This window comes from Coloeus monedula, assembly GCF_965178545.1.
Source record: "Coloeus monedula genome assembly, chromosome: 2".
NCBI lineage: Eukaryota > Metazoa > Chordata > Aves > Passeriformes > Corvidae > Coloeus > Coloeus monedula.
Genome location: NC_138782.1, coordinates 117880473 through 117907721, shown reverse-complemented (window position 1 = coordinate 117907721; position 27249 = coordinate 117880473). Strand labels below are relative to the sequence as shown.

The 27249-nt window shown below is 43.8% G+C and overlaps 1 protein-coding gene across 1 annotated transcript in view; it reads left to right on the top strand.

Moving 5' to 3' along the window:
• Positions 1 to 27249, top strand: part of MSRA (methionine sulfoxide reductase A) — a gene marked incomplete at its 5' end in the record, with an annotated part of 234870 nt that overhangs the window by 85815 nt on the left and 121806 nt on the right. The window contains one exon of the mRNA XM_082277057.1: positions 22450 to 22569. Coding sequence (XP_082133183.1) covers positions 22450 to 22569 — 120 coding nt within the window. The remainder of the gene's footprint in view (positions 1 to 22449; positions 22570 to 27249) is intronic.

Genomic DNA, 27249 nt, shown 5'->3' with positions numbered 1-27249 from the left:
TTCTATGAAAATGTCACTCTTTGAGCCCTTTTTGAAGACTTGAAAAGTTGTTTCTCCAGAGAAATTAATTTATGGAAGTAATAAACATCCTAAAATAGATCAAAATCACCCTTTTCCAGCCAAGATCTGGACTTTACCCAAAACTGGGAATTTTCAGAGCTCTCATTTCAGGATGTGCTGATGTTAGTTCTTAAGGCAAGCCTTTGGGATTTACTGGGGAAGAAAAAAAGTGGATTTCTATGACAATTATTATTAAAATTTATTGCTACAGAGAATGAAAAATTTCCTAGTGCTGTTTTGATATAACTGAGTTGTTTACAAAGGGTGTATTTCTCTACTAACATGAACAAGATTGTCCAAAGTGCCTTAGGAAATGTATTGTGTTCTATTAAATGTTTCTCTATCTGTGATGCTGAAGTAAATATTAAATCACTCCTTGATACACATTAATTTAATACTCCAAAAATGATCTTTTCTATTGATGATTGCAAAAAATCTTGGCGAGTGTCAGCTTTCCTGTGGAATTAATGTTGGTATAGTTTGATGGCAGAAGAGAAGAAATGGTTTGTGGGTGCCACCCTTCAGTTTCCAACATGATTTATTCAACTTCTCTTCAGAGTTCTTCCAATCCAGTGTTGCTTTTCTGTCAGTACCTCCTTCTCTGTGGATTTTGGGAACATAAACAAATTCTTGGACTGGTGGAATGAGTGATTGCTTTATAATTTTCTTTTGGAGCAAGTGGAAAATGGTTTTAACCTTTTGAGCTCTAAGGTTGAGATGGATGTAGATTCTTCTCTGAATTTCTTACAGCAGGCAGGGTCAGAGGGTTCTGGTGCAGTCTGATACTGATGCAGTCCATGCTGTTTAAATATTTTTTGAACAAAAGAAGCTTCTTTTGGTTTTTTTGTATTTCCTGTGTCATGATCAAATCAGATTTCTGGTGTTTGTGATGGGTGTTGGTTCTGTCACTGCTCGTTGTACACGATTTGTAAAACTTCACAGAAAGCAAGAGGATTTAATTGGAAAATTGCAAAAGCTTGTTAAGCAGAGCACTTAGAAGCATTCCTGAGGAACTCTGTAACATTCCTATCAAGCCTGGGAACTTCCATTCTTTTAAAATTGCCCTAGATTTTCCACAAGGCTGTGATTGCAAGTGTTGGGCTTACATGGTGAAAGCTCAGGCTGGTGCCATCTGTGCTGTGAAGGAACAGAAAGCCTACACATCCTGATTTTTGCTATTAGACCTGCACTGGAATAGTGCACAAACACAACTCTGATGATAATCCCTGGCATTTGTTGGTGTTGGCATCCCAATCTGATGGGTAGGATGGGAAAAGGGAGGTGCAGATCACTTTTCCTCCCTCCAACCCGTGTGAATGGGAATAAAAGGCCAGGTTGGATGGGGCTTGGAGCAACCTAGGATAGTGGAAGGTTTCCCTGCCTATGGAACCGGATGAGCTTTAAGGTCCCTTCCAAACTAAACCGTTCTGGGACTCTCTGATTCTAAAAGAAGCACTTGAACAAGAAAACTGTCAGTTAGGAATTCCTCTCCTGGGATTATTACTCAGTCTATCCATGTGTCTTCCTGTTAACAGCAAGTTCTTTGTATTTTGGGTCTCTGTAAGGTCAGGGGAGAGCCTGAGCCAGTCAAATTTCTGACTCCACCTCACCAAGACAGGATTTTCACACCCCTCTTCCAGAAAGATCCTTTAATCCTTTAATTGGATTCACAGGGATGACTCTGGAAGAGCAGTAGTTACTTAGAAGAGATCCCTCTTACTGCCCAGTGGAGTCTCCCTCACTGGGTTTATTCCCATCTCCCTCACTGAGGTTATTCCAGGCTCATCTGGACACAATCCTGTGCCCTGTGCTCTGGGATGCCCCTGCTGGAGCAGGAAGCTGGACCAGATGACCCCACTGTGCTCCCTTCCAACCTGACCCATCCTGTGATTGCTTAAAAAGATCTGCAAAACCCAGAAGTTGCTTGTGTAGAGACAGCCAAGTTGCAGTGAATTTTCCTCCTGCTTGGATTGTTTTAGATGCACCAATAAAACAGCAGAATAAAATGTCATGCAGGGTTGTAAACACTGAGCCTTCCACCTGCTGCAAAACGCAGCTGGATTTCATTCCACAGCTCCCTCTCCTGCAAAACCTCCTCAAGACGCTCTTCCTAATGGTGGATTATTTATTTGATGGTGTGGCTGCTTGTTTGGATCAAGGGACAGGGTGAATGTACTTGGGGCATTGTTCCTGCAGCTTTCCCATCTATAGCAGAACCTCATGGATTTCAAAGGATGATTTAAATGATCTTGAGACTCTCCTGTTGTCTGTGCAGCATCACTCAGCTGCTGGAGCTGCATCTATTGCTCATTAGGATGAAGAAATGTGTCCTTGTTTCTACAATGAGGAAAAAAACCACATTTCAAGGGTGAGGGTGATTCTTTAATGGAAATCTTCTAATGCTCCCCATCCTGTGGCCTCATAATCCAGCTCCCAGCTGAGATTAAAGCACTAAGGCAACACGAGGTGCACAGGCACGGCTCACAGCCTCACTGGAGACATGAAATGCTGTGTCAAAAATCCTTGGAAGTCTATTCCCAAATTCCATGGCTGCTGCCCAGAAAGGTTATGGATGCCCCATCCCTGGAGGTGTTCTGGGGCTTGGAGCTACCTGGGATAGTGGCAGGGGTTGGAACTGGGTGGTATTCAAGGTCCCTTCCAACCCAAACCATTCTGGGGTTCTGTGTTTCTGTGGAACAAATGAAACTCTTGATGTTCCATGTTTGTTTGTGTTATGAATGGTAAAGTAGAAGCCGTTCAATAAAAGCCTGTTCGGGAAGTTTTCTTGGAAGTTTTATGGTCATGGATATATTCAGTCAAAAGTATTTAGTTGTGAGAGACTGATTTTGACCCCAAACTTAACCAAAACTCAAAATCTGAACATATATAAGGGGGGTTGATAATATTTTGAAAAGAGGCAGTTTAGGGTCTAAATTCAACTTTTTTCACCAGGGGTAAAAAATCCCCAAATGCCTGAAAGCTACAGAACATTCACAACTTCAAGAAATTAATACTTTCCTCAGTACCATTGTAACTCTTTGCATATTTTAAACACATTTAAATGCCGTGCTGCATTATCATAATATCATAGAATCGTTTGGGCTGGAAGGGACCTTAAAGATCACCTTGTTCCAAACCCCCTGCCATGGGCAGGCAAATAATGCTCAGAAATGTTTCTGATCAGGGTTGAATTTTAAGTGCTCCTTTTCCTTATCAACTGCTGCTGGTGCAAGACCCCAGTTTATCCCAGAGCACCTCTATATTCCCTGAGATTTCTATGTCACCTGATTTCTCCAAGAGGAAGCATCATGCATATGATGTGTACATAGAAGAGCTCTTATTTACCTCCAGTGAAATCTGGAAATAGTTCAGATTTGTAATTATAACACTTTTAAAATACAGGAGTGCACTGAGCTGCATTTGCCTGACACAGACTGGCTTGTAGTGGGATAATTGGTTTCTTGATGTAAACAAAGTGCAGACGGAAATAGGATGTTAAGGAACTGATAAGATCTAATTATGGACCTTTCAGAGCTGGCAGACGGATCCAGGCCTGGTCACCTTCTGCTCTGCGCTTATTAGACAGCAGCACATTCCAGTAATTCCATGGAGCTGTGTTATTACTGTGTTTTGCCTGAGTTATCGTGTCCTGTTGTGACTGGGAATGTACCCACTGTTTCCAAGGGTTGTTTAAAAATTAAACCAGAATACATCAGGATTGTCCAACGAGGTTTCTCAGCTTGTTCCTGAGGCCTCTTCAGCTGCTTTGGCAGCACGTGGGTCTGGGGCCCTTGGAAAACTGAGCTCCTCCAACACACTCTGCTCTTAGTGGCTTTGACTCCTTCCCATAAAGGCTGGACAGGGCTTGGAACAACCTGGGATAGTGGAAGGTGCCCCTGCTCGTGGCATGGGGTGGAATGGGATGAGCTTTAATGCTCCTCCAACCCAAACCATTCTGTTTCTGTGGATAAAGGCCTGATCAGGGTGACTTCTCAACTAAAGGAAGATAATTTCCCTTGGAAGTGGGATGGTGTGTTTAAGAACAGATAAATCCATGCAGAGTTTCTTTTCCTCCCCCCGGGAACAGCTGCTGGTGGCTGTGTCAGAGGAGAACCAGTGTTAGGAAATCCTTTGGTTCAGCTGAGTTTTCAATGACTATTTTTCACCAGAAAAAGAAAATCACAGGGAACAAAGTTTGGCTCCCAAGAGAAACAGGTTTTTCTTTTTTTTGTAGACAGTGAAAATACAACAAGTAATTTTTCTCAAAGAAAAAGAAGAGAACTTAAAACAATGGTACACATCAGAAGATGTTTTATCTCTCTCTGAAGAAAGTGAAAGACTTGATGATGTTGAAACAGGTGTGTTTGCTCTGACCCAAATGGAGGAGAAACATCCACAGCAATATTGTCACATGGTACTAGGATCACGTTGTGGAAGAACTGAGGGACAGAGGGAATGCATTCCAGAAGGGGTTCATGTCTCTTGTGGTAATTCTCTTTCAGCACTTGGAGAAGAGAAGAAAGGGTACTAATCGGCTGGGTTTTTAGAGTCCTGAGGCATTAATGCTGTCCCATTTCTGCAGTTCTGGAATGAGAGGAAAAGCCTGGGAAGTCAGGGCGTAACAAAAGGGAGTGGCCTAAAGGGAGGCTGCTCTGTCCCTAAACCAAATTGTGTTCCCATTCTTACCTTTGCAGTGTGTTTATCAAAGAAATCTACCCTTAGCTCCCGTTTTCCTTTCTCCTGTCTTCCAGACAATGATTTTGTCTTTTTGTTGCTTCTTCCGGAGAACTGAAACTCAGCCCAGTTCCCAACCCCTGCTGTGTGGTCCTGGTTCATCCTTATTGCTGCCACTGCCTACACATGGAATCATGGAATGGGTGGGAAGGGACCTTAAAGCTCAACCAGTGCCATCCCCTGCCATGGACAGGGACACCTCCCACTAGCCCACGTTGCTCCAAGCCCCGTCCAGCCTGGCCTTGGACACTTCCAGGGATCCAGGGGCAGCCACAGCTTCTCTGGGCAACCTGGGCCAGGGCCTCCCCACCCTCACAGCCAGGAATTCCTCCCCAATATCCCATCTATCCCTGCCCTCTGGCACTGGGAAGCCATTCCCTGTGTCTGGTCCCTCCATGCCTTATCCCAAGTCCCTCTCCAACTCTCCTGGAGCCCCTTTAGGCTCTGGAAGGGGCTCTGAGGTCTCCCTGGATCCTTCTCTTCTCCAGGTGAACACCCCCAGCTCCCCCAGCCTGGCTCCAGAGCAGAGGGGCTCCAGCCCTTGGAGCATCTCCGTGGCCTCCTCTGGACTCTTTCCAGCAGCTCCACGTCCTTCTGCTGTTGGATCCCAGATCTGGAGGCAGCTCTGCAGGTGGGGTCTCACCTGAGGGGAGCTGAGGGGCAGAATCCCCCTTTCCCCCGCTGCCCGTACTGGGGGATCAGCCCAGGGCACGGGGATTTCTGGGCCCCAGGTGCTTGTGGCTGGGGCATGTCCAGCTTTTCCTTCACCACCATCCCAAAATCCTTCTCCTCTGGTCATCTTCCTCACGACCTTGCCTGAAGTGAGATGCTCTGGTTTGGTGGTCGAACCTCCAGGGTTTTTTTGAAGCCACTACCAGGGAATGTTCTCTGTTTAGATTTTAAAGCCTAAGCAGAAAAGCCCGGAACTGAACATTTTCCCCTAAGCCTGATAAAAAATAAGGTGATAAACACAGAAATAACCATAACTCTGGGACCTTTTCAACTAAAAATCTCAATACTCAATTTCTCTCATCCTGTGGAATATCCTGGGCATTGTGCTTTAAGTGCTGCTGCTCTGATTTGATGGAATTGTGCATTAGCTTTGCAGGAATGTAAATGGGCAGAGCACTGGCCAGGGAGACCCTGATAAAAACAAAATGCTACATTTCTGCTTGGTCCTCACCAAGGACATTTCCTGACATTTATAAACACTAATAAGGGACAATAAAATATTCCTAACACAAAGTGAAAGCTGTCCTTGATGAGCACAACCCTTCTGAACATCCTTTGCTTTCAAAGGAGCCACATCTCTTTTTCCTTCGGAAAACAAAAGTAATGTGGCCTTCAAACACAATCTCTGTGCTTCTCCATCAGGGAGTTTTTTATGTTAATTTAGGTTTCTTGAGGTAATGAAGAATTCAGCTTTGTGTGGATTTCTGCTTAGAGTGGCTATTGCACACTAGGGAAGATCTGGGGTTTTTTAAAAGTCAGACTGCAGCTTTTTAATCAGCATCATTCACCTTAAAACAACCTTTTAATTATGTTTTGGGGGTATTGCCACAGAAAGGAGTTAGAAGAGACACAGTTAATTTTCATGACTTCTGGGATAGGACTCGGTGATCTCCAACAGCAGGAATTGTCTTCAAGAAGAGCATTATTTTTCTATTTATTATCCATATATTCATTTTTTAAATTTAGTAACATTTTATTTATTTATGCCTTTTTATTATTTTATTTTATTAATTTATTGTTTTATTTCCCATGCAAAAAAGGCAACACAAGCACCTTGAGCAATTGCAAAAGCCTTGCAGAGAGCTAATTCCTTGCCAGTGATAAATAGGAATATATCAGTGAGCAGGAGGAACATATGCTTGGCATCATTCTGAGTTGGTTTAAGCTGGAAATAGAAGTAAATTATCCTATTAATGACTGGGGGCCGCCCTGATCAGATTGATGCTGCTTTGCAGGAGATCTATTTGTGTGTGTGTTTGTTTATGTGCTGGGATGGGCACATTTACCATCGGATTTATCCTTGGATTCCTGCTAATAAAGCACAGAGAGTGGTGACATGGAATAAAACACATGGAGTGCTGATGATTTATTCTGTTCAGCCACAAAAAAGATATGTAAGAGGGTGTTTGGAGGGGGAAAATGGTGCTGTTTTGATAATTTTAGATACACTGTGACATCCACAAAGTGTTGTCAGCAGATCCTAATGGATTTATCTTCACAAGGCTGCCAGCACAGCCTGGAAATTTCAGATCTGGGAGTGTGAGACTGGGCAAAGAGGGCCCTATATTATAAAATAAGGATTACTTACTACTGGGTTATTTAGTTTGGGAGATTTAGAGGGATTTTCCTGATTTTCAGGAGTTTTTCTCACCTGATGAAGTTATTGAAAAAATACATCAGTAGGTAACTTTGCTTCAGATCAAAGGTACAAGAAATCTTCACCAACTTTTAAAACACTGGCTCAGAAATACTCCTGAAACTTGGAGGGCTCAACTGGAATAGAATCACAGAATTCCAGAAAGGTTTGGGTTGGAAGGGACCTTAAAGGTCATCTCATTCCATTGGAACTGGATGTTCAGTGACCGTCATGGGAGCTCGGACACCTTTTGTCACACGTGAACACAAATAGTGGAGATTTAAGTGCAGTTGTTCAAGTTTGCATGAGGTTGGATGGAAAGAATTGCTCCTAGAATTGCTCAGAGAATCCCTCATGTACATCTTTATGTAATAATATTTATATTAATAAATATTTATATATAATGTGTATTTGTATATTAATGGTACATTATCTAGACTTTTATTTCGGGTAATGCCCTTATTAGATTATTTTTGATGGCAATTAATGCTGGCTGGTACAGGCTCTGCTTTTCCTGGGTTACACAAATCTTTTGTCTTTAGAAAAGAGTGAAAACTCCATCCGTTAAGAGGCTCAAACAGCACCTTATTCCAGATTTTTATTCTGGAATACCTGACTTTTCTCTCTGTGCAGGACACACTTGAAAAATGAAGGCAAAACCACACTTCAGCCTCTGGAAGAAAGAAACAACATGATCAGTTTTTCAAGCAAGATAAGAACTAATCACAAAAAAAAAAAAATCTTGATTTAAGTTGAATGCAAGTAATTCTGAGACAGCCGTAGTTATTTGTTTGTGAGCCAGGGAAAACAGCATGAGGTATGTCAGGCTTGGAGATGAAATTTATTGGTGTGTCATTGGCTTAAATCCAACATTATGCTCATAAATAATCTAATCCTGGTGTGACACATTCCTGCTTGAACCTTGACTGAAAATTATTGAGAGTCATCTAATGAATTATGCAGAAGCAGACACGTGCTGGAGTCGAGGGGATGGAGCTGGAGTGGAATGCTGGAATGTGTCTGGAATTAGGGACAGCATCTACAGACAGGGGGATGGAGAGACGGCAGGATGTCCTCCTGGTATCCAAAGGGGTGACATGGAACCTCGTTTGTCTAATGGTCATCCAGCTTTTTTTGACTTTTCTGGGATGGAAAGTGTGGTAGGGAATGTTGTTGTCACTGTGTCTGTCCCTCGTGCACCATCAGTCTCTGAATTTACACCAGGACATCCCAAGGCTCCAGACAATCCCTGACTCCAATATCCACTTGCACAGCAGGGTGGGAGTCACTGGGGTAACTCTGTGGAATGTTCCTGACATGCTAAGAGAGGACAAATGTAAGGGTTTAAATGTTAGAGTGGTGACACAGACTCACCCAGTGGGGTGGGGGTTTATCCCTGGGGTAGATAAAGAAATTTTAATTTGCTTTGTTTTCTAGAGGTCAATAAACCCGAGATGATTTTACTGCATTAAAGATCTGGGTGTGTTTTTTAGATGTAGAAGGATTTTTGGCCACTCACATGGTCCCTCTTCACACCATTGTGTAGTTTGCTGGAGACCTGGGTGTCAGTCTGGGAGTAATTCATCTGGGGTATTCTGGATAACTTGGAGACCCTGGAGAAGAGAAGGATCCAGGGAGATCTCAGAGCCCCTTCCAGGGCCTAAAGGAGAGCTGGAGAGGGACTTGGGACAAGGGATGGAGGGACAGGACACAGGGAATGGCTTCCCAGTGCCAGAGGGCAGGGATGGATGGGATATTGGGAAGGAATTGTTGGCTGTGGTGGTGGAGAGGCCCTGGCCCAGGGTGCCCAGAGAAGCTGTGGCTGCCCCTGGATCCCTGGAAGTGTCCAGGTTGGACAGGGCTTGGAGCAGCCTGGGCTAGTGGGAGGTGTCCCTGTCCATGGCAGGGGGTAGAACAGGATGAGCTTTAAGGTCCCTTCCAACCCAACCCATCCTCTTCTTCCATGATTAGTCATGAGAAATAATGATTTAAAGATGTTTGTGAATCTTCTTCTGCTGGACAAGTTTAGCAAACTTGATAAACATTCCAATAATTGCCCCTGACCTGCTTTGAAGTCGTATGTCCAAAGGAGACAAAGTGACTGATTGCACAGTGATGCTGTAAATGAGACAACTGATTCTGGGTGTGTCTGTGGCTTGGCATGGATGTGGGAGATGTGCTTGGGATCAGGTGGGCTGAATGCAGAGCAGGGAATGACCTCTCACTGCTCCCACCCTGGGGCACCACAGCTCTGTCTCCGTGCCTGTGCAGTTATCCCAGCCTGGCTGGAGAGCTACAGTTGTCCTCAACAAATTCCCACAAGGATCAGTGGCAGAGGCTCCCCAAAATCCAGCTCGGGGTTAGAGGGGCTGTTTGTTGCAGTAGGACTGTGCTACCACAGCCTTTCAGCTCAGTCTCCTGCCAACCACAGCCAGAGGGCACCAGATGCTTTTTGGGATGTCTAAGGAAGCCCTGGATCTGGAGAGCTGCAGGTCATGGACTTTGCTGTGAGTGATGGCAATTCCTTTGCAGAGTCGTTGGTGCCACTTTGCCGCAGCATTTTTTATAGTTCCTTCATTTCCAACGCTGCCAATCCATGCTTTTTGGGAATGAGTGTGCTGCACGGTGGGTAAATGACTAACCACATTAATATTTGGCCTCTGTCTGCCCCTCTGGATATAAATTAGTTTTTCTCTAACAATCTACTCTGGTATTTTTTGAGTAATTATCTTTTTTTTTTTTTGGAGATGGGTAGGAAGAGTTATTCTCTTTCTCAAGTGAGAACTCACCATTATTTCATTGGCTCGCAACAGATGAGAAAATAACTCTTGGAACTTCCATATTTCCATTAAGGACAGGTATGGTTCAAAATAGATCCATTTGAATGATCTAGGTGCACTTGGAAGGCATTTATTGGTTTGGAAAAGGGTTAAGGGGAAAGGAGGACGGAAGGGCTACTTGTTGAATTGCTTGCTATTTGAATGCAATTATTTTTTTCCTCCTGAGCAATTATAGATTGTAGGTTTAAATAATTGTCAGGGTGCCTACAGCTTTCTATTGTTGTCTGAAGTCTAAGGCTACAAATATAATAATAAGGAATATGAGATTACTTTTGCTGAATGTGGCTATGACAGTTCATTTAACTCAGCAATAGTCATCAGAAAAAAAGGAAAGAAAAGGCAAATTTTTTATTCCTTGCAGTAAACAAACCTTGTAAGCAAGTTATTATTTTCTGCAGCAAGGCCCTAGAAGTGATTCCTATTTTGCTGGTAACAAAATGAGTTTCTTTGCTTTTATAAGAGTAGAATATATTTTGTTTTGCTTCTATCTCAAGCTCCCCAAGGTGGCTTGGGAGATTAGAGAGATTTTCACAAGACAAGGGTAAGGCTTGGGTGTTATTGCAGAGATGGATTTATATGAAATGGATTACACAGCCCTGATGACATCTCTTATTTTCTGTGTACATCAAGTTCTACTTGAGTAGTGGAGCACTAAAGCATGGCAAATGACCGGGGATGATCTAAAATGAATCTCTGCCAAGCACTGGAATGCTCAGAGTGAAGGAAGATCACAAAATGATTTGAAAGCCTCAAATCAATGGCTGAACTAAAGATGTGATGCTTTGCAATGAAGCAGATAATCAGCTTGATGATAGGACCGTGTAGCTCTATCTCCATCTCTTCACCATATTGTAGCAGAGGTTCTTTTTATCCCTAACAGACTTTGGAAACATAATGGATTAAGAAACTTCTCTCTTCTTTAAAGAAGAGAGGATGGTGGCTGGGTTTAGGCATGATTTGTTGTTTAGTGGCCAAATCCTTGGGCTTTCTGCTGTGCTCACTCAGATTAAGGTGCTGCACCTCTGTTGGGGCAGCCCCCAGGATCAATCCAGGATGGGGATGAGCAGATGGAGCAGCCCTGGCAGAAGGACTTGGGGGTGCTGGAGGGTGAGAGCTGGACATGACCCAGCCCAGAAACCCTCAGTGGGCAGCAGGGGAAGGGGGGATTCTGCCCCTCTGCCCCGCTCAGGTGAGACCCCACCTGCAGAGCTGCCTCCAGCCCTGGGGCCCAGCACAGGAAGGACCTGGAGCTGCTGGAACAAGTCCAGTGGAGGTACCAGGATGATCAGAGGGATGGAGCAGCTCTGCTGTGGGAAAGGCTGAGGGAATTGGGATTGTTCAGCCTGGAAAAGAGACGCTTTGGGGTGACCTACTTTCCCCTCCCAGTACCTGAAAGGAACCTGCAGGAGAGTTGGAGAGGGACTTTGGAATAAGGCCTGGAGTTCAGGACAAGGGGGAATGACTCCAAACTGACAGAGAACAGGTTTAAATTGGGATATTGGGAAGGAATTCTTCCCTGTGAGGGTGGGGAGGCCCTGGCCCAGGTTGCCCTGAGCAGCTGTGACTGCCCCTGGATCCCTGGAAGTGTCCAAGGCCAGGCTGAACAGGGCTTGGAGCAACCTGGGATAGTGGAAGGTGTCCCTGGCCATGGCAGGGGGTGGAATGGGATGAGCTTTAAGGTCCCTTCCCACCCAAACCATTCTATGATAAGTTTTGATTCCTTTTTTTTGACAATTCAAGGCTGTGCTAAGAACTTTTGATGCTTTTATTCATCCCATGTTCATTGGTCAAATAATTTATTTGGTAAGAGAAATTAGGAGTAAACAAATAGTTCAAGCAATCAGATTTTTGACCATAAAATTTGACTTTTTTTTCTTTTTCCTTGGGACAATTCAGGCATTATATTTGTGGCCAAGAAACATCAGGTGCCTACAGGACTCCCCAAGATGACTCTTTAATGGATTAGACAATAAATTTTATTGCACAAGATTAGATGAGATTAGACAAAATGAGACAAAATGCAATTTTAATCCCAACATTTTGCACTTAAGGACCAATTGTTCCTGCTTTGTGAATAGTCCTTTTTCCCCTGCAGGTCAGATCCATTTGTGGTGCAATATTGCTTTGGATGTCAGTCAGTTGTTCATGGAAAATGCTGCCTGTTGATCCCAGCCATGAGCATTCAATCAGCTGCATTCTCAAATCCCCAAACATGAAAGGAAACAGGTGTTTGTTGGTTTCCCCTTCCTGAAATTTACAGTTTGGGACAGTTCTCTTTGATGTTTATGGAATGTAGGAGTATGAATGACCCTGTAAATAGAAAAAAGCAAGTTTTGGGGATGTTGCTTTTTTGTTCTGTATTTGTACCCAGAACCCAGCACAGTGGAATTCACGTCTGTGGCAAAGGTTTAATGTGCTGTGGGTTTGAAAATAGCAACACCACTAATGATGGAAATCAGCTTCAGAGAGAAAATCTGACAGTCTGAGTTCAGTCTTGAACTCCCAAAGCCTCCCGCTCATCTTGTTTTTCCCAGTGCTCCACCTGTCTGAATATAACGGGATTGATTATTTACACAAAGCCAAGTAGACGGGTTTTAGTTCATTTTCATGAATGAAACTCGATCTAATCTATGGACTAGACTGGACCTCAACCTGGTCTAGTGGAATGGGGGTGGAATGAAATCAGCTTTAAGCTCCCTTCCAGCCCAAACCATTCTGGGATTCTGTGATGTCTCCATAATCAGAGGCCAAATACATTTTTCAGGATGGAAATCTTCAGGAGTAAGACACTGAACTGTTTTTTGGATGAATTCTCTATTTATTGTTAGACATTTTTGATTCCTATTGTCTCATGCCTGATCTTCAGAGAATCACAGAATGTCCTGAGCTGGAAGGGACCCACCAGGATCATCGATCCAACTCCTGGCCCTGCACAGACACCCCAACAACCCCACCCTGTGCATCCCTGAGAGCGTTGTCCAAACACTCCTGGAGCTCTGGCAGCCTTGGAGCCGTGGCCATTCCCTTGACTCATCCCAAGTTTTACTGAAGAATACAAACAAAGCAAAACATGGAAAGGAAAAAATTAGAAAATACAGAGTTTTATCAAGTGGTGTTTCTCTTACTCAATAGACACAAAATCAGAGAACCATTAAGGGTGGAAAAGACCTCTCAGATCATCAAGTCCAACCTTTGAAAGTCCCAGGCAAGGCATGAAAAGGAGATTTTTAACAAAGACCTTTTAGTCAGGATCCTTTGGTGTTTTTCCAGAATGGATTCTTTGTTTTGCTTTGGGACCACTCATACCTCAGTTGTGGAGTATTTAAAGTAATATTTAATATATTCTAATTTAAGTGAGGCTTGATTAGAAACAAAGTCTGTATCCCAAGACTATGGAAAAAGAGAAGGAAGAGCTGCAGAGGTTCTTGGCTTTCTTCACTCTCACAAGTTCTGCTTCTCTTCCTGGGAAGTGGATTATTGAGATCCTGATTATTCAGATCCAAAGTGAACATCTGGAGGGTTCAGGGGGAGCTCATGGGTGGAAGTTGAGGTGCACCATTGTCCTCCTGGCTCTGCCAGGTGTGGGGACGTGTCAAGGGCACAGGGTGAGCTCTCCAAGGTCACGAAGTTTGGCCTCTGCTGTTTTTCCATAGGTGTGATGAGAACCTTTCACGTCACCAGACGTGGTTTTTTGGCTGGGCTGTATCTTCCAGTTTCTGGGAATTAGAGGCAAGTTTTCCAACAGAGAATTTTAATGATGGAATTTTATTATGGAGTCACCAGACAGCAGCTCTGTTGATCTTCAGGACAAAAATGGTTTAAGTATTCCTGCTTTTTGGGTGGGAAAGGATATGGAGGCAGTGAATAAGGCCACCCTGTGTGGGAAGTGTTGGGATTCGCTGACTTGGGTCTGTCCCTGCTCTCTGCTGGTTAAGCTCAAAATTGCATTGAAACAGGAATATGCGAAACCTGTCGTGTTCTGCCTGGGAAGTTCAGAGCGACTGTGCTTTGTGCCTTATTAACATTCTGGATATTGGCTTCAGCTTTGTTTGAATCCTGTTGAGTTTGTATTATTTATAACTTGTAACATGCTTTAGGATGGGTTTGATAAACACATTTTGCAGTCGTTTTCTGTATCTCCCCATTGCTTTTCCCAGTTTGAGTGCTGTTGTCTTCGAGGGTTTTTTTCCAAAGTCATCCTTCTGACACATTTCCTGTGCTGAAAACATGGCAGTTTTTCTCTTGACAGTAAAATATTCCTTCCCTCTGATGATAATCTGCTTTTCCTTTTGCAATAATCTGTTGTGCAGCTTTTATCCAAACATCCATCCGTACACAAACACGTGCCCACGCCCGCGTCCAACGTCAGCAGCCACAGGCAGGAACCAATTTCCTGGGCATTTGTTAATTTGAATGAACATGAGGCTTCTGCTTCTCCTATGGAAAAAAAAAGAAGCAAACCCAACAGTTTCCCTGGGAATTCATGCAGTGTGAACAGAACACGTCTTGGCAAAACGGTGAGCCAAGAAATTCCTCTTTAGTTGCTCTGTTAGGCAAACTGCATTTTAAATTTCTTGCCCAGGGCTTTGTTTGACTTGCCCCAGGCAAGCTGTTCAACATATTTATCAACCCTGTTGGAGCATTAGAGCCAACGCTCATCGAGGAAGATCATCCTCTTAATGCCATCTGTCATCAGCAGTTTTATTTCTTTCAGCTCAACTTGTTCTCTGTTTCACCGCTTTTTTCCCCTATTCCTCCCAGCCATTTCTTAGCTGATTGTTTCCCAGTGATCTCAAATATTCTGTGATTGCTCAGATGTTCTGGAGCTGCTGGATGTTAAGCCCCTGAGGGTATCAATGGTACAATTTTATATTAAATCCTGATTGATAACATTAATCCTGTATGGATCCAGATGGCTGCCAAAGCACCCTACGTGTCGCAGTGCTGTGCAAAAGATGAGAGTGCATTTCAATCTGACTCTGGAATTCTTTCCAGATCCTCAACAAGAACTTGAAAAAAATCAGAACAAAGGCTCTGGAGTAGTTTCATGCTGCATTTTTATCTTGAGGACATGGCTTTGATCATTTTAGATTTTCAAGCCCTTATTAAGAGTTGTGTAAGTGCACAGACAGTATCAAAGTGTTCAACAATGCTGTATCCCCTCACTTCCCAAGGGATTTGAGATCCAGTTTGCTCCTGGATTTGTGTTCACAATCACGCTGGAGCCAAGGGGACTGACTGGAGTATTTGCCTGTAGAGAACAAAAGTTAATCTTTTGGGAATCTGGTGCTATAGAGTTACATAAAGACAAGAAAAATTATTGCAGCCAGGTGCATATCCACTGTGTGTAGACTCTATATGCTGGATGTTCTCCTGGGTTCCCAGGACATTTTTATCAGGTTATCCAAACAGGGAGATCATGGGCTCACAGAATGGTTTGGGTGGGAAGGGACCTTAGAACTCATCCAGTCCCACCCTGTACCATGGGCAGGGACACCTTCCACTAGCCCAGGTGGTTCCAAGCCCCGTCCAGCCTGGCCTTGGACACTTCCAGGGATCCAGGGGCAGCCACAGCTTCTCTGGGCACCCTGGGCCAGGGCCTCACCACCCTCACAGCCAAGATTCTTTCCCAATATCCCATCTATCCCTGCCCTCTGGCACTGGGAAGCCATTCCCTGTGTCCTGTCCCTCCATGCCTTGTCCCAAGTCCCTCTCCAGCTCTCCTGGAGCCCCTTTAGTCTCTGGAAGGGTCTCTCTCTGGATCCTTCTCTTCTCCAGGTGAACACCCCCAGGTCTCCCAGCCTGGCTCCAGAGCAGAGGGGCTCCAGCCCTTGGACCATCTTTGTGGCTTCCTCTGGACTCTCCCCAACAAGTCCTCCACAGAGATCTGCAGGTTACCATCACAGCTTGCTTGCCACTTACTTGCCCATCTTTTTTGGGGAGGGAACACAATGGTGCCCACCAAGGTCTCATCCTGACCTTCCACAGTGAAGCCAAGGTCCCCTCTTCAGCCTGGGAAGTTCTAAGAATTAATGGTCTCCACGATCTCAGAGCACAGAGCATCAATATCCCTTTGGCTCTGTGCTCAGAAATATCAGTACTTGGACTGACTTCAATCAATCAGCTGTACCAACTGCTCTCCACAGTTTTTTAAGGAGGAAAATGCCAATCACACTTGGCATTTGGCTGAAATGTATGGAATGAGCATTATTCTATAGGGATGGAACTTGCCGAGGCTCAATTTATTCCTTCCAACTGGGGGGTGGGGAGGGAACAAAAAAAAAACAAAACAAAACCAACTCATTTCAGTTCAAAGCAGCTGAGCATTTCCTTCTCCAGATTTTATAGAGGGAACAAAATCAATCGTATTCAAAATCTGGGCCAAGTCCTGTGCTGGCCAAGGGAAGCAGGATCCTGGCAGCTGTGCCTCCAACTCCCGGAGATGCTGGCTCGGGCAGGAAGCTCTGAGGTAGCCAGTGGGATGTGCTCTTGGCTGTCCTTTGCTGCCTCAATGTATAGGAGCAGCCTGTGGCTGGATCCTGTGGCATCGGAGCAGCTGGCACAGCCACTGCTCCCAGGGATTCAGAGCAGAGCCTGGCACGAGAGGCTCCTCTGTCTGGAAAGATCCTGTCCCATTCCTTCCTCTCCTCGGGGCGTTGGGAAGAGGTTTCCAGGACTCTGCTCTTTGTTCTCCCAGCACATTTTATTATATTTAAAGCTGACATTTCCCCCGCCCCCCCAGCCCCCCAGCTGGTGGAATATATCCCGAAATCCTGCTAACAGAAGGAGGAGCAGGATCTGTGTCCTTTGCAGTTCATCTTCGGCAGCGAAGCATTGCTGGCATGGGAACAGCTCCTTAATCTGCTGCATGGAAAAGTGCCTTGGAGTGTGGGTGTAGGGATGGCAGGCGGCGGGCCAGGAGAGGCTTGGCATGCCAAGGAAATAATGCATTCATTCTTCAAAATCTGACAAAAAAGGGAGTCTTCTGGATGTCCTGTTGGACTGCTGGGAAGGCAGGGAGAGGGAAGGCTTGGAAATAAAGCTGGCAGGAGGGAAAGTTTGGTGGGGAGTCAGGTGTGTCTGCACCTGATGCCATTAGAGAAGGATATTCCACGAAAATAAAGGACAAAAGACATTAAAATTATTCCACAAATGAAAATCTTGTATATGTGTACATTATAATAAATGAAAATTGGCCAGTGTAGAACACAATGCACCCGCTGTGAGTTTCTTTAAATAAATGGAATAAATGGGAGACTGAGAATCCCCAAAGCTTCCATGGAGCTCTGGAGTTAATGGATGTTAATTAGCACAGAATGGGTGCAGCTTGTGAGGCTGGAGTTTGGATCAGGAATACCCTTCTGATGCAAATTTAGTGCTTGTGCTCATTTGCATAATGGAATCATAAATAGGAATTTACATCAGGGAATCTTTGTGGAGACTGAGGATCATTCAAGGATATGATAGGAGCAGGCACTGGAGAAGGGATCAGAGCAAAGGTGAGGAAAGGTTTCCTTTGGAGATTGTGGAGTTGCTTGTGGGATTGGGGGAAACGTCTGGAATGTTGAACAATTTTCAAATAAGGTTTCCAATCTGTTTTTTGGTGCTCTGTGATAGCTTCTGTACACAGTACACACAAAAAAGGAATTAACAATATTACAAGCTGTGAACGTTAATATGAGGATAGATAACTTTGGAATCAGCAATATTTCCTGGGATTCCTGTCTGCAACACCGAGTCCTACTGAGCTTGTCAGGTTGGTCATTTTTTATGGATGTGGAGGAGAAAGAGGCAGCTTTCAGATACAAATCACTATATTTTGGGAGACTGGATTCAACTTCAAATTCAGAGACTCTCAGGGTTTTGTACTGTCTGTGTCTGGGGTAGGGACTGGTTTCTCCTACCTTAAAATATGCAAATAGGATGCTTTGATGAGACCCACCTGGAGCTCTGGGTTCCCCAACAGCAGAGGGATGTGGAGATGCTGGAGTGAGTCCAGAGGAGGCCATGGAGCTACTCTGAGGGCTGGAGCCCCTCTGCTCTGGAGCCAGGCTGGGAGAGCTGGGGGTGTTCACCTGGAGAAGAGAACTATCCAGGGGGACCTCAGAGCCCCTTCCAGGGCCTAAAGGGGCTCCAGGAGAGTTGGAGAGGGACTTGGGACAAAGGATGGAGGGACAGGACACAGGGAATGGCTTCCCAGTGCCAGAGGACAGGGATAGATGGGATATTGGGAAGGAATTCCTGGCTGTGAGGGTGGAGAGGCCCTGGCACAGGGTGCCCAGAGAAGCTGTGGCTGCCCCTGGATCCCTGGAAGTGTCCAAGGCCAGGTTGGACAGGGCTTGGAGCCACCTGGGACAGTGGGAGGTGTCCCTGCCTGTGTCAGGGGGTGGGACTGGATGGGCTTTAAGGTCCCTTCCCCCCCAAACCATTCCATGATTCCATGAGTTCCATTTCCATGTCCGGGAGCATTTTCCCTGCCCTTTTACGTGTCTCTCCCGAATTCTGTGTCATTTATGTCAGCCTTGTGCACACAGATGTCCTGGATATCCTCAGGTATCTCAAATGATCCCGAATGTCTCCATTTAGGCAAATAAATGAATCCCTGGATGCTGGAGCTCCTGTGCAGCCAATGGAGACCTGGTCAATGTGGTTAATCCATAAAGCTGCTCATCCTTGCAAACATCTGGGGTTCAATTCTGCTCTATTTGTCTTAGAATATTTCAAAAATTTTTGTCTCTAAAAACATGGTGCTTATCTCTCTTACCAAAGTAGCACTTTGCTTTCATTATTTTAAAAGAATATTTCAGCTTATGCTATTTATTAGGAATATGCAAATTACTGGGTTGCCTATGGAAACACAGGGCCCTTGGTGACAAAAAGCCTTGTTCAGAGGATCTATAGGAGTATGGATCCATAAAGAGAATAGCTGGAGAAAATGGATGTGGATGCTGGAAAGGAATATAGATTCTATAATTTATTCTCCAAGTGTTTGATTAATATTTTTCATAGGGATGCTTGAACATTTCAAGATTCCTGTTTGAATCTGTTTGGGTTCGAATTTCAAAACCAGAAAAAAAGAAATCTGAAAATACCTTTTGAAATTCCAAATAAGAGCCAGTCAAAACCCATCACTAAAAGAATAGTTTTTGTTTTGCAAATTAGCAATTAAAAAGTGACAAATATCTTCAGTGCTTAAACACTCTGCAATACCCATTATGCTCAAATAAGACTTTTTTTCTGAGAATGTGAATGTGTTTCCTTCCCTGTATTTCCTTTTTTTCTTCCTCTTAGGAATGCCTCCAGAAGCTCCCTGTGTAACTCCAAAGCTGCACTCACTTCCCCAGTACTGGGGATTATGCAAATCAGTTCATGAATAGTTTAAAATCGCATTCATGTTTTCCAGTTTTAAATTATAATATGGGTGGCTTATTTTGCTTTTATGGTTCTTTTCCTCCTTTTTTTTTCACTATTTTGTTTCCCCCTCTGAGTTTTTATTTAATTATTTAAATTTATTATTTAAATTATTTATTTCTTCCGTTTCCTTACTAAAGTAGTAATAATTAAGGGAAGCAAACTTTTTTTTTTGTACTTCAAGACCATGTGAAATCTTGAACTGAAATTATTTCCCTGTTTTGGTAGTAATTGTCCACGTTAACCATGGCTTGAGGCAGCCAGTGCTCTGGAAAACAGGCACTCCATGAGCTCACGTGTCTAATTCTGGAATATTATGTGGGATTTTATTGTTAATATTTCTCTCCTTATGACAATTTCTCTGTTGAACGTGGCACTACTTTAGCAGAATACCAAACATCAGCTGAATGGATTAATGCTGGGGAAAGCAATTTAGTGCTGGATTGTTGTAAATGATGTCTCTTTACCAGCAGGTTGTTTTATTATGACAAAGATTTCAATTTCATCTGTTCTCGGGGATGAGAGGATTTATTGTTTGTGTGAGGTGGCAGCGCACTTGAGAAATGATGAGAGCAGTTCTCCAGGAGAATAAAATCCCTCTCTCTCTGGGAAAGGGCGGCACAGTGAGCTCAGGCATCAGCTGAAAGAGGGAAAAATGGAAGAATCCATGATGGGTTCGCAGGTCACTGGTCAAATCTACAGAGTCACTGAATAGTTTATTTTGGAAAAGCCCTCCAAGATCAAGTCCAACCATCCCTCAGCACTGCCAAGGCCACCACTGACCCATGTCCCCAGGTGCCACATCCTCAGGGATTTTAAATCCCTCCAGGGATGGAGACTCCACCACTGTCCTGGAAAGAGAGGTCAGAGAGGATTATCAATGAGAGAATCCCAAATAATAGTTATTGATCAGGTCAGTGACCACTGCCCTGATGATCAGGGATTTCAACAGCACCATTAAGGATTTATTGAGCATTAAAATCCTTGAAGTAAAACACTAAGAATGAGCATTTCTACTTTGTATTAGAAGTTGGGCCTGTATCTGAACTCAAACCTGAGTTTTAGTCTTCGGCTGCTCAGTCACACTCAGGTCTAGGAATGTGATGCGGGAAAAAAATGTGGGTCTGTCCTATTCCTTGGCATGGATGAAGTTGCTCTTTGGCCACTCCTCAGTGTGTTTGTCCAGCCAGTGGTTGTTTGATAAATTGGCTCCAGAGTCCTTCTTGTGAGAGCCTCAGCCTCAGCTGTGGGCACAGCTGGGATTTTAAACAGCTGGAGTTCAAACTTCCTGTGGAATATTAGGGATGCATAGCACTGAAGTACTAGGGTTGGGCAGAAGTTTATTTTCCATGAGTCTCTTGCAGATCCAGACTGGGGATCTAAGAAAGAATCCCCAAAACAAGTTAAATCACCCTTGGAAGCAGTTTAATTCAGCCTTGGTGTGCCCAATTCCATGGGAGTTCCAATGGCCCCTCTGCTCTGGAGCCAGGCTGGGAGAGCTGGGGGAGTTCACCTGGAGAAGAGAAGGATCCAGAGAGAGCTCAGAGCCCCTTCCAGGGCCTAAAGGGGCTCCAGGAGAGCTGGAGAGGGACTTGGGACAAGGGATGGAGGGACAGGACACAGGGAATGGCTTCCCACTGCCAGAGGGCAGGGATGGATGGGATATTGGGAAGGAATTCCTGTCTATGAGGGTGGGGAGGCCCTGGCCCAGGGTGCCCAGAGAAGCTGTGGCTGCCCCTGGATCCCTGGCAGTGTCCAGGTTGGACACTGGGGCTTGGAGCCACCAGCCTGATTTAGCTGAGGAGCCCAAGCCTAACAGCTCTGTTACCTCTGTAATCAAGGGACTTTAACTGCAGTTTCATCATCAGTTTATATCTTCTGCGGGAATTGTCCTCAGGAGGTTCCTGCCTCTTTCCAGGATCTCCAAGAGTAGCCCTTGGCTCTTAATTCCTGCGGCTTGCTGGAACACCTGAATTAGATGTAGAAATCCCAGTTCTGTACTTTTTGGTGCACTAAAACTTAAATTAGAAGTTAATCTCTGAAGGTTCAAAGAAAGAACATTGTGAACCATCAAGGTTGGAGGAGGGGCTGCTCCTTTCTTCTGGTTGTACTTTGAAGGATCATTTCTGTGACTTTTTAACCTGTCGTATCTGCAGTGTTACCAGGAGATGCAGTGTTACTCCTCATGGATCACTGATTTCTCAGTGGATTTAATATTTAGTTTGTTTTTACTGCCTTTATTTCAGCTGTTTTAGAAAGGGAATAATAACAGGATGTTATTATTGAAAAGGAAAATTCATTGCTCCAGCTTGAAAATACTGGAGTCTCCATGACACTCTAAATAAATAATCTAATAAATAGTCTCTTAAACATTTATTTAACTAAGCCATCAGACAACTGTCAGTGTTGGTGGTGTTTGTTCCTTAATTCTGTTAACCAGGAGAGTTTTAATTTACACCCTTAAACAGTCTGATGTCCTTTGATAATTGGCAGTGGGGGCGAATGGCTACAAAAATCTTGTCTGAACATCAAATATCTCTGCGCATAAATTGTTAAATGGAAGCATTTTTCCCTTTATATAACTTAAAATATAATCCATTATTGCTGCCACCTCTGCCTCAAAGCAGAAAATTAAATAACTGTTTGCCATTAATACAAATTATTGTGTTTTGACAGCTTCCTAATCAGCTCAGGTAAAAATGGTGCTGCACAAACAGCACAGTTGCCTTGTAAGGAACTTTTTTTTGGTGTGTGCATGAGAATTCCCCTTGTTTGGGTCTTTGAACCCTTCCAAGGTTTGTCCTCTGTGATAAATTGATATTCAGAAGCATAAATCAAGCTGTGTTTGAGTCGTGCTCCGATGCAGAATGGATTTCTCTTTATAGTTACCCTATAAATAAACTTGGAAAACACTTGACCAGCAGGTGCTGCCTATAGATGTTCCTTCCCCTATGCCCTGCAGCAATTAATATGCAAATGAGTGATTGAGTATTGGCAGATTTTGACCTCACAATGTGTATTTTGTGCCCCCTTCAGGTATGGGCTGTTTCTGGGGAGCCGAGAGGAAGTTCTGGAGGCAGAAGGGAGTCTACTCCACTCAAGTGGGTTATGCAGGAGGACATACCCCAAATCCTACCTACAAAGAGGTGTGCTCAGGTGAGTCTTTCCTCTTTGGTTCTTAAGGATTGGGAATGGAATCCTGAATTATGAACGACAACAAAGAGTTGAATGAGTGACTGCAGTGACTGAGGAGATTTGGGGTTGGCTTTACATCCTAAACTGCACTGAAATCTATGGATGCCCATCCCATTGCTATGTCCTAATAATTAATGAATCAATGCATGAACAAATATTCTGTCCTCATTAATAATCTGTTAATTTTTCCCACAGTTTAGTGCACAGCATCCTGTCATTTCCAGGCTGAAGCCTTGCATTTATTTTTGATTCCACAGTACAAAACCCAGCACAGTTTCTTTCTGTGATCTGAAACACAGAACCCCTGGCAGCCAACTAATGGTGCTGGTGGAGTAAATCCTGGCTTTCCTGGACTCACTTGGAAGTTTTCCTCTGGTTTATTTTCTTGTTAACACTTTTTATGCCAAATGCTGACATTGGGGCTTGTTTTTAGTGACAAACTCTCACATGGGCTTCGTGGAAGGGGTGTGAAAAGCGACATGAGCAAATACAGGACACTTGAGGCACCGTGCAGAGGTGCTGCAAGGCATCCAAAAAGGCAGAAACTTGCTGGAAATTGTGAAAAGTGGGAAAAGGGATGGTTTAAGGTGGAATAGAACAGAACGGAATAGAATGGAAGTGAATAGAAATAAAAATGGGAAGGGAAGGGACGGGAAATTAAAATTGAATAGAATGGAATGGAAAATTCTTTTTCCATTTTCTGGTGACAGCCATACAGAGGACAATCTGAAAAGGCCTTCTGGAGGGTGTGCAGGATTTGGAGCTATTTTCAGTGCGTTCCCCTAATACATAAATACACCATTTTTGGCCAGCATTAGACAACCCAGGATGTTCATTCAGTACCAAACATCTTTTCATATTTTGCTTACAGATGTTCAGAACAATTCTGTTGCTCTGTATATTCATAAGCTTTTAGAAATCTGCATAGCTCAAGTGGCACTGAAATCAGAAGGGAAGAACTCTGCTGTTGTTATTCATAAACTGGGGATGTACAATTACCATATAAAATACGCAGCTAACGATGATTTTCTTAAAAACAGGGTGGTTTATAGGCTTGTGGTTCAGGCTGTTCACATCTGAGCAGGTCATTTGGGTTTGCTTGGAGTTGTTTTCTTTGTTTATTGTCAGTGACTGGAATGTAAGGGAAAATAAAACATGTCTGGTTATTATATGATATTAGTTAGCAGGCTTAGATTTAGTGAGTTAAACCAATTTATAATCTTACCAATTCTCATCTTTCTGAAGCATTTTCTCTTGTGCACAAATCACAATTCTTAATAATTAACAATTCAATATTAAAATGTGCCACATAGACTTTGTTTCTGCTCTGAGTTATGTAAAATATTTGGCTGTGAAGTTGTTTCACATCTCCTTAGCAGCAAATCCGTGTTTTATTGAGGAACAGTAGTGCTTCTTGCATCAGAATTAGTCTTTTGACTGATTCTTCCATATAGGATTTCCAGTTCTCCTTAAATTGTCTTGGATTCCAAAGGTCATCCAGAAGGCTTCTAAATAGCTGATGGAAGAGAGTGGAGAAAGGGAAAATTAATTTCTTGCTCTGTTACCTCCTGTTCCTGTGGTCAGCTGGTGATTTCCCAAGTTAATTCCATAAGCCCAGAGCAGGGTGGTGGTTGGGATGTTGTTATTTAAGGGTGGAAAGGTGTGGGGAGGGTTTGGCTGGGTGATGTGGAGCTCATTTTACGTATTTGTGCATAAACTCTTGATCGTTAAAGGCACCAATGGAAAATCTGCCTGGCATTTTTCAGGAGCTGTTAATGGCAATAGAGAAAAAAATGTAATGTAGGAAAGTTCTTGGCTTCTCAGACTTGGCCTTCCCTAAAAATACAGAAGAATGTCCTGTGACAAACTATCAGCATTTTCATGGAATCCTGGAATCTTGGAATGATTTTGGGTTGGAAGGGACCTTAAAGATCATCCAGTCCCACCCCCCCCATCCCAGGCTGCTCCAAGCCCCATCCAGCCTGGCCTTGGACACTTCCAGGGATCCAGGGGCAGCCACAGCTTCTCTGGGCACCCTGTGCCAGGGCCTCTCCACCCTCACAGCCAGGAATTCCTTCCCAATATCCCATCCATCCCTGCCCTCTGGCACTGGGAAGCCATTCCCTGTGTCCTGTCCCTCTATCCCTTGTCCCAAGTCCCTCTCCAGCTCTCCTGGAGCCCCTTTAGGCTCTGGAAGGGGCTCTGAGGTCTCCCTGGAGCCTTCTCTTCTCCAGGTGAACACCCCCAGCTCTCCCAGCCTGGCTCCAGAGCAGAGGGGCTCCAGCCCTGGGCTGAATTTGGTGACTCTTCTGATGTTCAGACGTGGCCTTGTATTCCTTGTACAACCCTTCAGCTGGACACCACAACACTCTCCCAAAGTGGCTCTGGTTCTCCAAAGTGTTTAAATGTATAATTAAACTACAAATATTCCCTTCCCTTTCTGTAGCTTGTAAAGGGATCTGAAGGTTTCCATGAACAGGAACTAAGTCCACAAGATTAAAGTGTCCAAGCCGTAATGAGAGTGGCTCAGAACGTTTTCTTTCGTTATTAAATCGCTGTCAAGAGAATAGATTCCTGTTGTGCCTTTGTCTGGTCTTTTTTTTTTTCTCCTTATAAGAACAGGATATAGGAATTTTAATGACTGTGAAGAATCTCAGTGATCACCGTGCCCTTGATCTGTGCCTTGATAGGATTGGCCAATTGCTCCACCTCTCCCCTTTTTTTTCCCCCAGTTCACCTGTGAGGAAGGAAGGAAAGGTCAGCCAAAGTGCAAAATTCTGTATCAATCAAAGTTAATGTCATGAACTGTGGGAATTAGTGTTTTGTGTGTTTTTTGTAGCAATTGAAGACAAGGATTTTGTAGAAAATCTGTAATTTTTGTTAACTGGAACAGTTGGGATAAGATGTGTCTGCAATCATGAGATCATTGTCCTAGGATCCTCCTGGATGTGCAGACAAAACCTTGATATGACCCTAGAAACTGTAATTTGTCCTCCATGCAATTGCTAAGTCATGAAATAAAATGAATGTAGCAATTTCACTTCAAAAAATCATTTGGAAAGGTGATGGCAGATGCTGCTGCAACGATAAAACCTTGGCAACGAGAACCAAACAGATGCACTGAATTTCACTTACCTGCTCCTCTGCAGCTCTACTTCCAAATTTTCAACACTGACATGACTGTCATATTCTTTTTCAACAGAGAAGTTCACCAAGAAAACCTTATTACACCTTAAAATCCAGGATGCAGAAATGGAGTCTGTAGATTCATCATTTAAAAATGAAAGGCAGAATAAATGTTTATTTCTTATGGTAAAAAAGTGGTAAATAAATTTGCCATTGCATGAAAAGCAAAAAGCTCCTTGTCCACAAGGGATGGCAGCAGCTCTGCTGAGGGAGCTCTGCTCCATCTGTAATCAAGTTTGAGTTCACTTTTCCATCTCAGAATTTGACTTTTCAGGGTTAATGTCTTGTCTGGTTCAGGCTGGAAGAAACCAAAGTGATATTTATTATTTAGATACCTGATTGTTCCTCATGGCAAATTTAAAATCCTAATAGCCTCACTGCTGTCCTCTGCTCCTTTCATCTATTTATCTCAGCACTGCCCACGATCACAGGCTTGGCTTGTAGCAGCAGTATAAATACCAAATATATTATTCATTATTAACAACTTTATTTGAATTGTATTCCACTGAGATGTGTTGTTTCCATCTTGCCCGTCTCCTGCTTTTATTAAAGATATATCTATAAGATGAAAATATGGGAGCCCCAGAGGTTGAAAGAGCCATTACAGAGCAAGTCAAAGACAAAATCTTCTGACCTGGAGCCTACAGGAAGCTTCCAAAGGAGCTCAATTTTCACAGGACACTCGGTGCAGGATTGGGCTGTGATGTTCCCCGTGTCACTGGGCCTGAAGACAGAAGATACAGCACGGAGCTGCTTCTTTTTAAGCATCAGAACATGTTGTATTTGTGAATATGGTGTTATAAAAAAGCTCAGTGCTGTTGTTGTGGCCAGTGGAGAATTCCTACTTTTTGTTCTTTTTGGTTTGGCTGTGGAGACCTCATAAAGAAAAAAATAAGCTACAAAGGCAGTTACTCCATCTGTGCTCAAACTGTGCTTCCAGAATTTGTGGTTACTACAGGTGGTAGATATTGGGAAGAAATCCTTCCCTGTGAGGGTGGTGAGGCCCTGGCCCAGGGTGCCCAGAGAAGCTGTGGCTGCCCCTGGATCCCTGGAAGTGTCCAAGGCCAGGTTGGACAGGACTTGAAGCAACCTGGGATAGTCTTCATGGCAGAGGAGGTGGAAAGAGATAATTTTAAGGTCTCTTCCAACCCAAACCACTGTCTATGAAACCAGGGTGAAGCTACAGCTCTTGGGAGACCATGACTCTGGAATTAAAGCAGTTGATAGAACATGTTTGTATTTTCCTTGCATTTCTTGTTTATCGTGGTTGTGCTCCTGTTCTTTTGCTGCTTCTGCTGCTCATTCTCCCAGGTGAAATCTTCCTTCCTTTCAGGCACAGGACTGAAAGGCTCTGATGTCAGTGTGGATATGTCTGATCATGTATTTTTCCTGAAACTGGGAGAGCACAGCAATTACTCTGTGCAAACATCACCTCCTCTGACTCGCTTGTTTTGT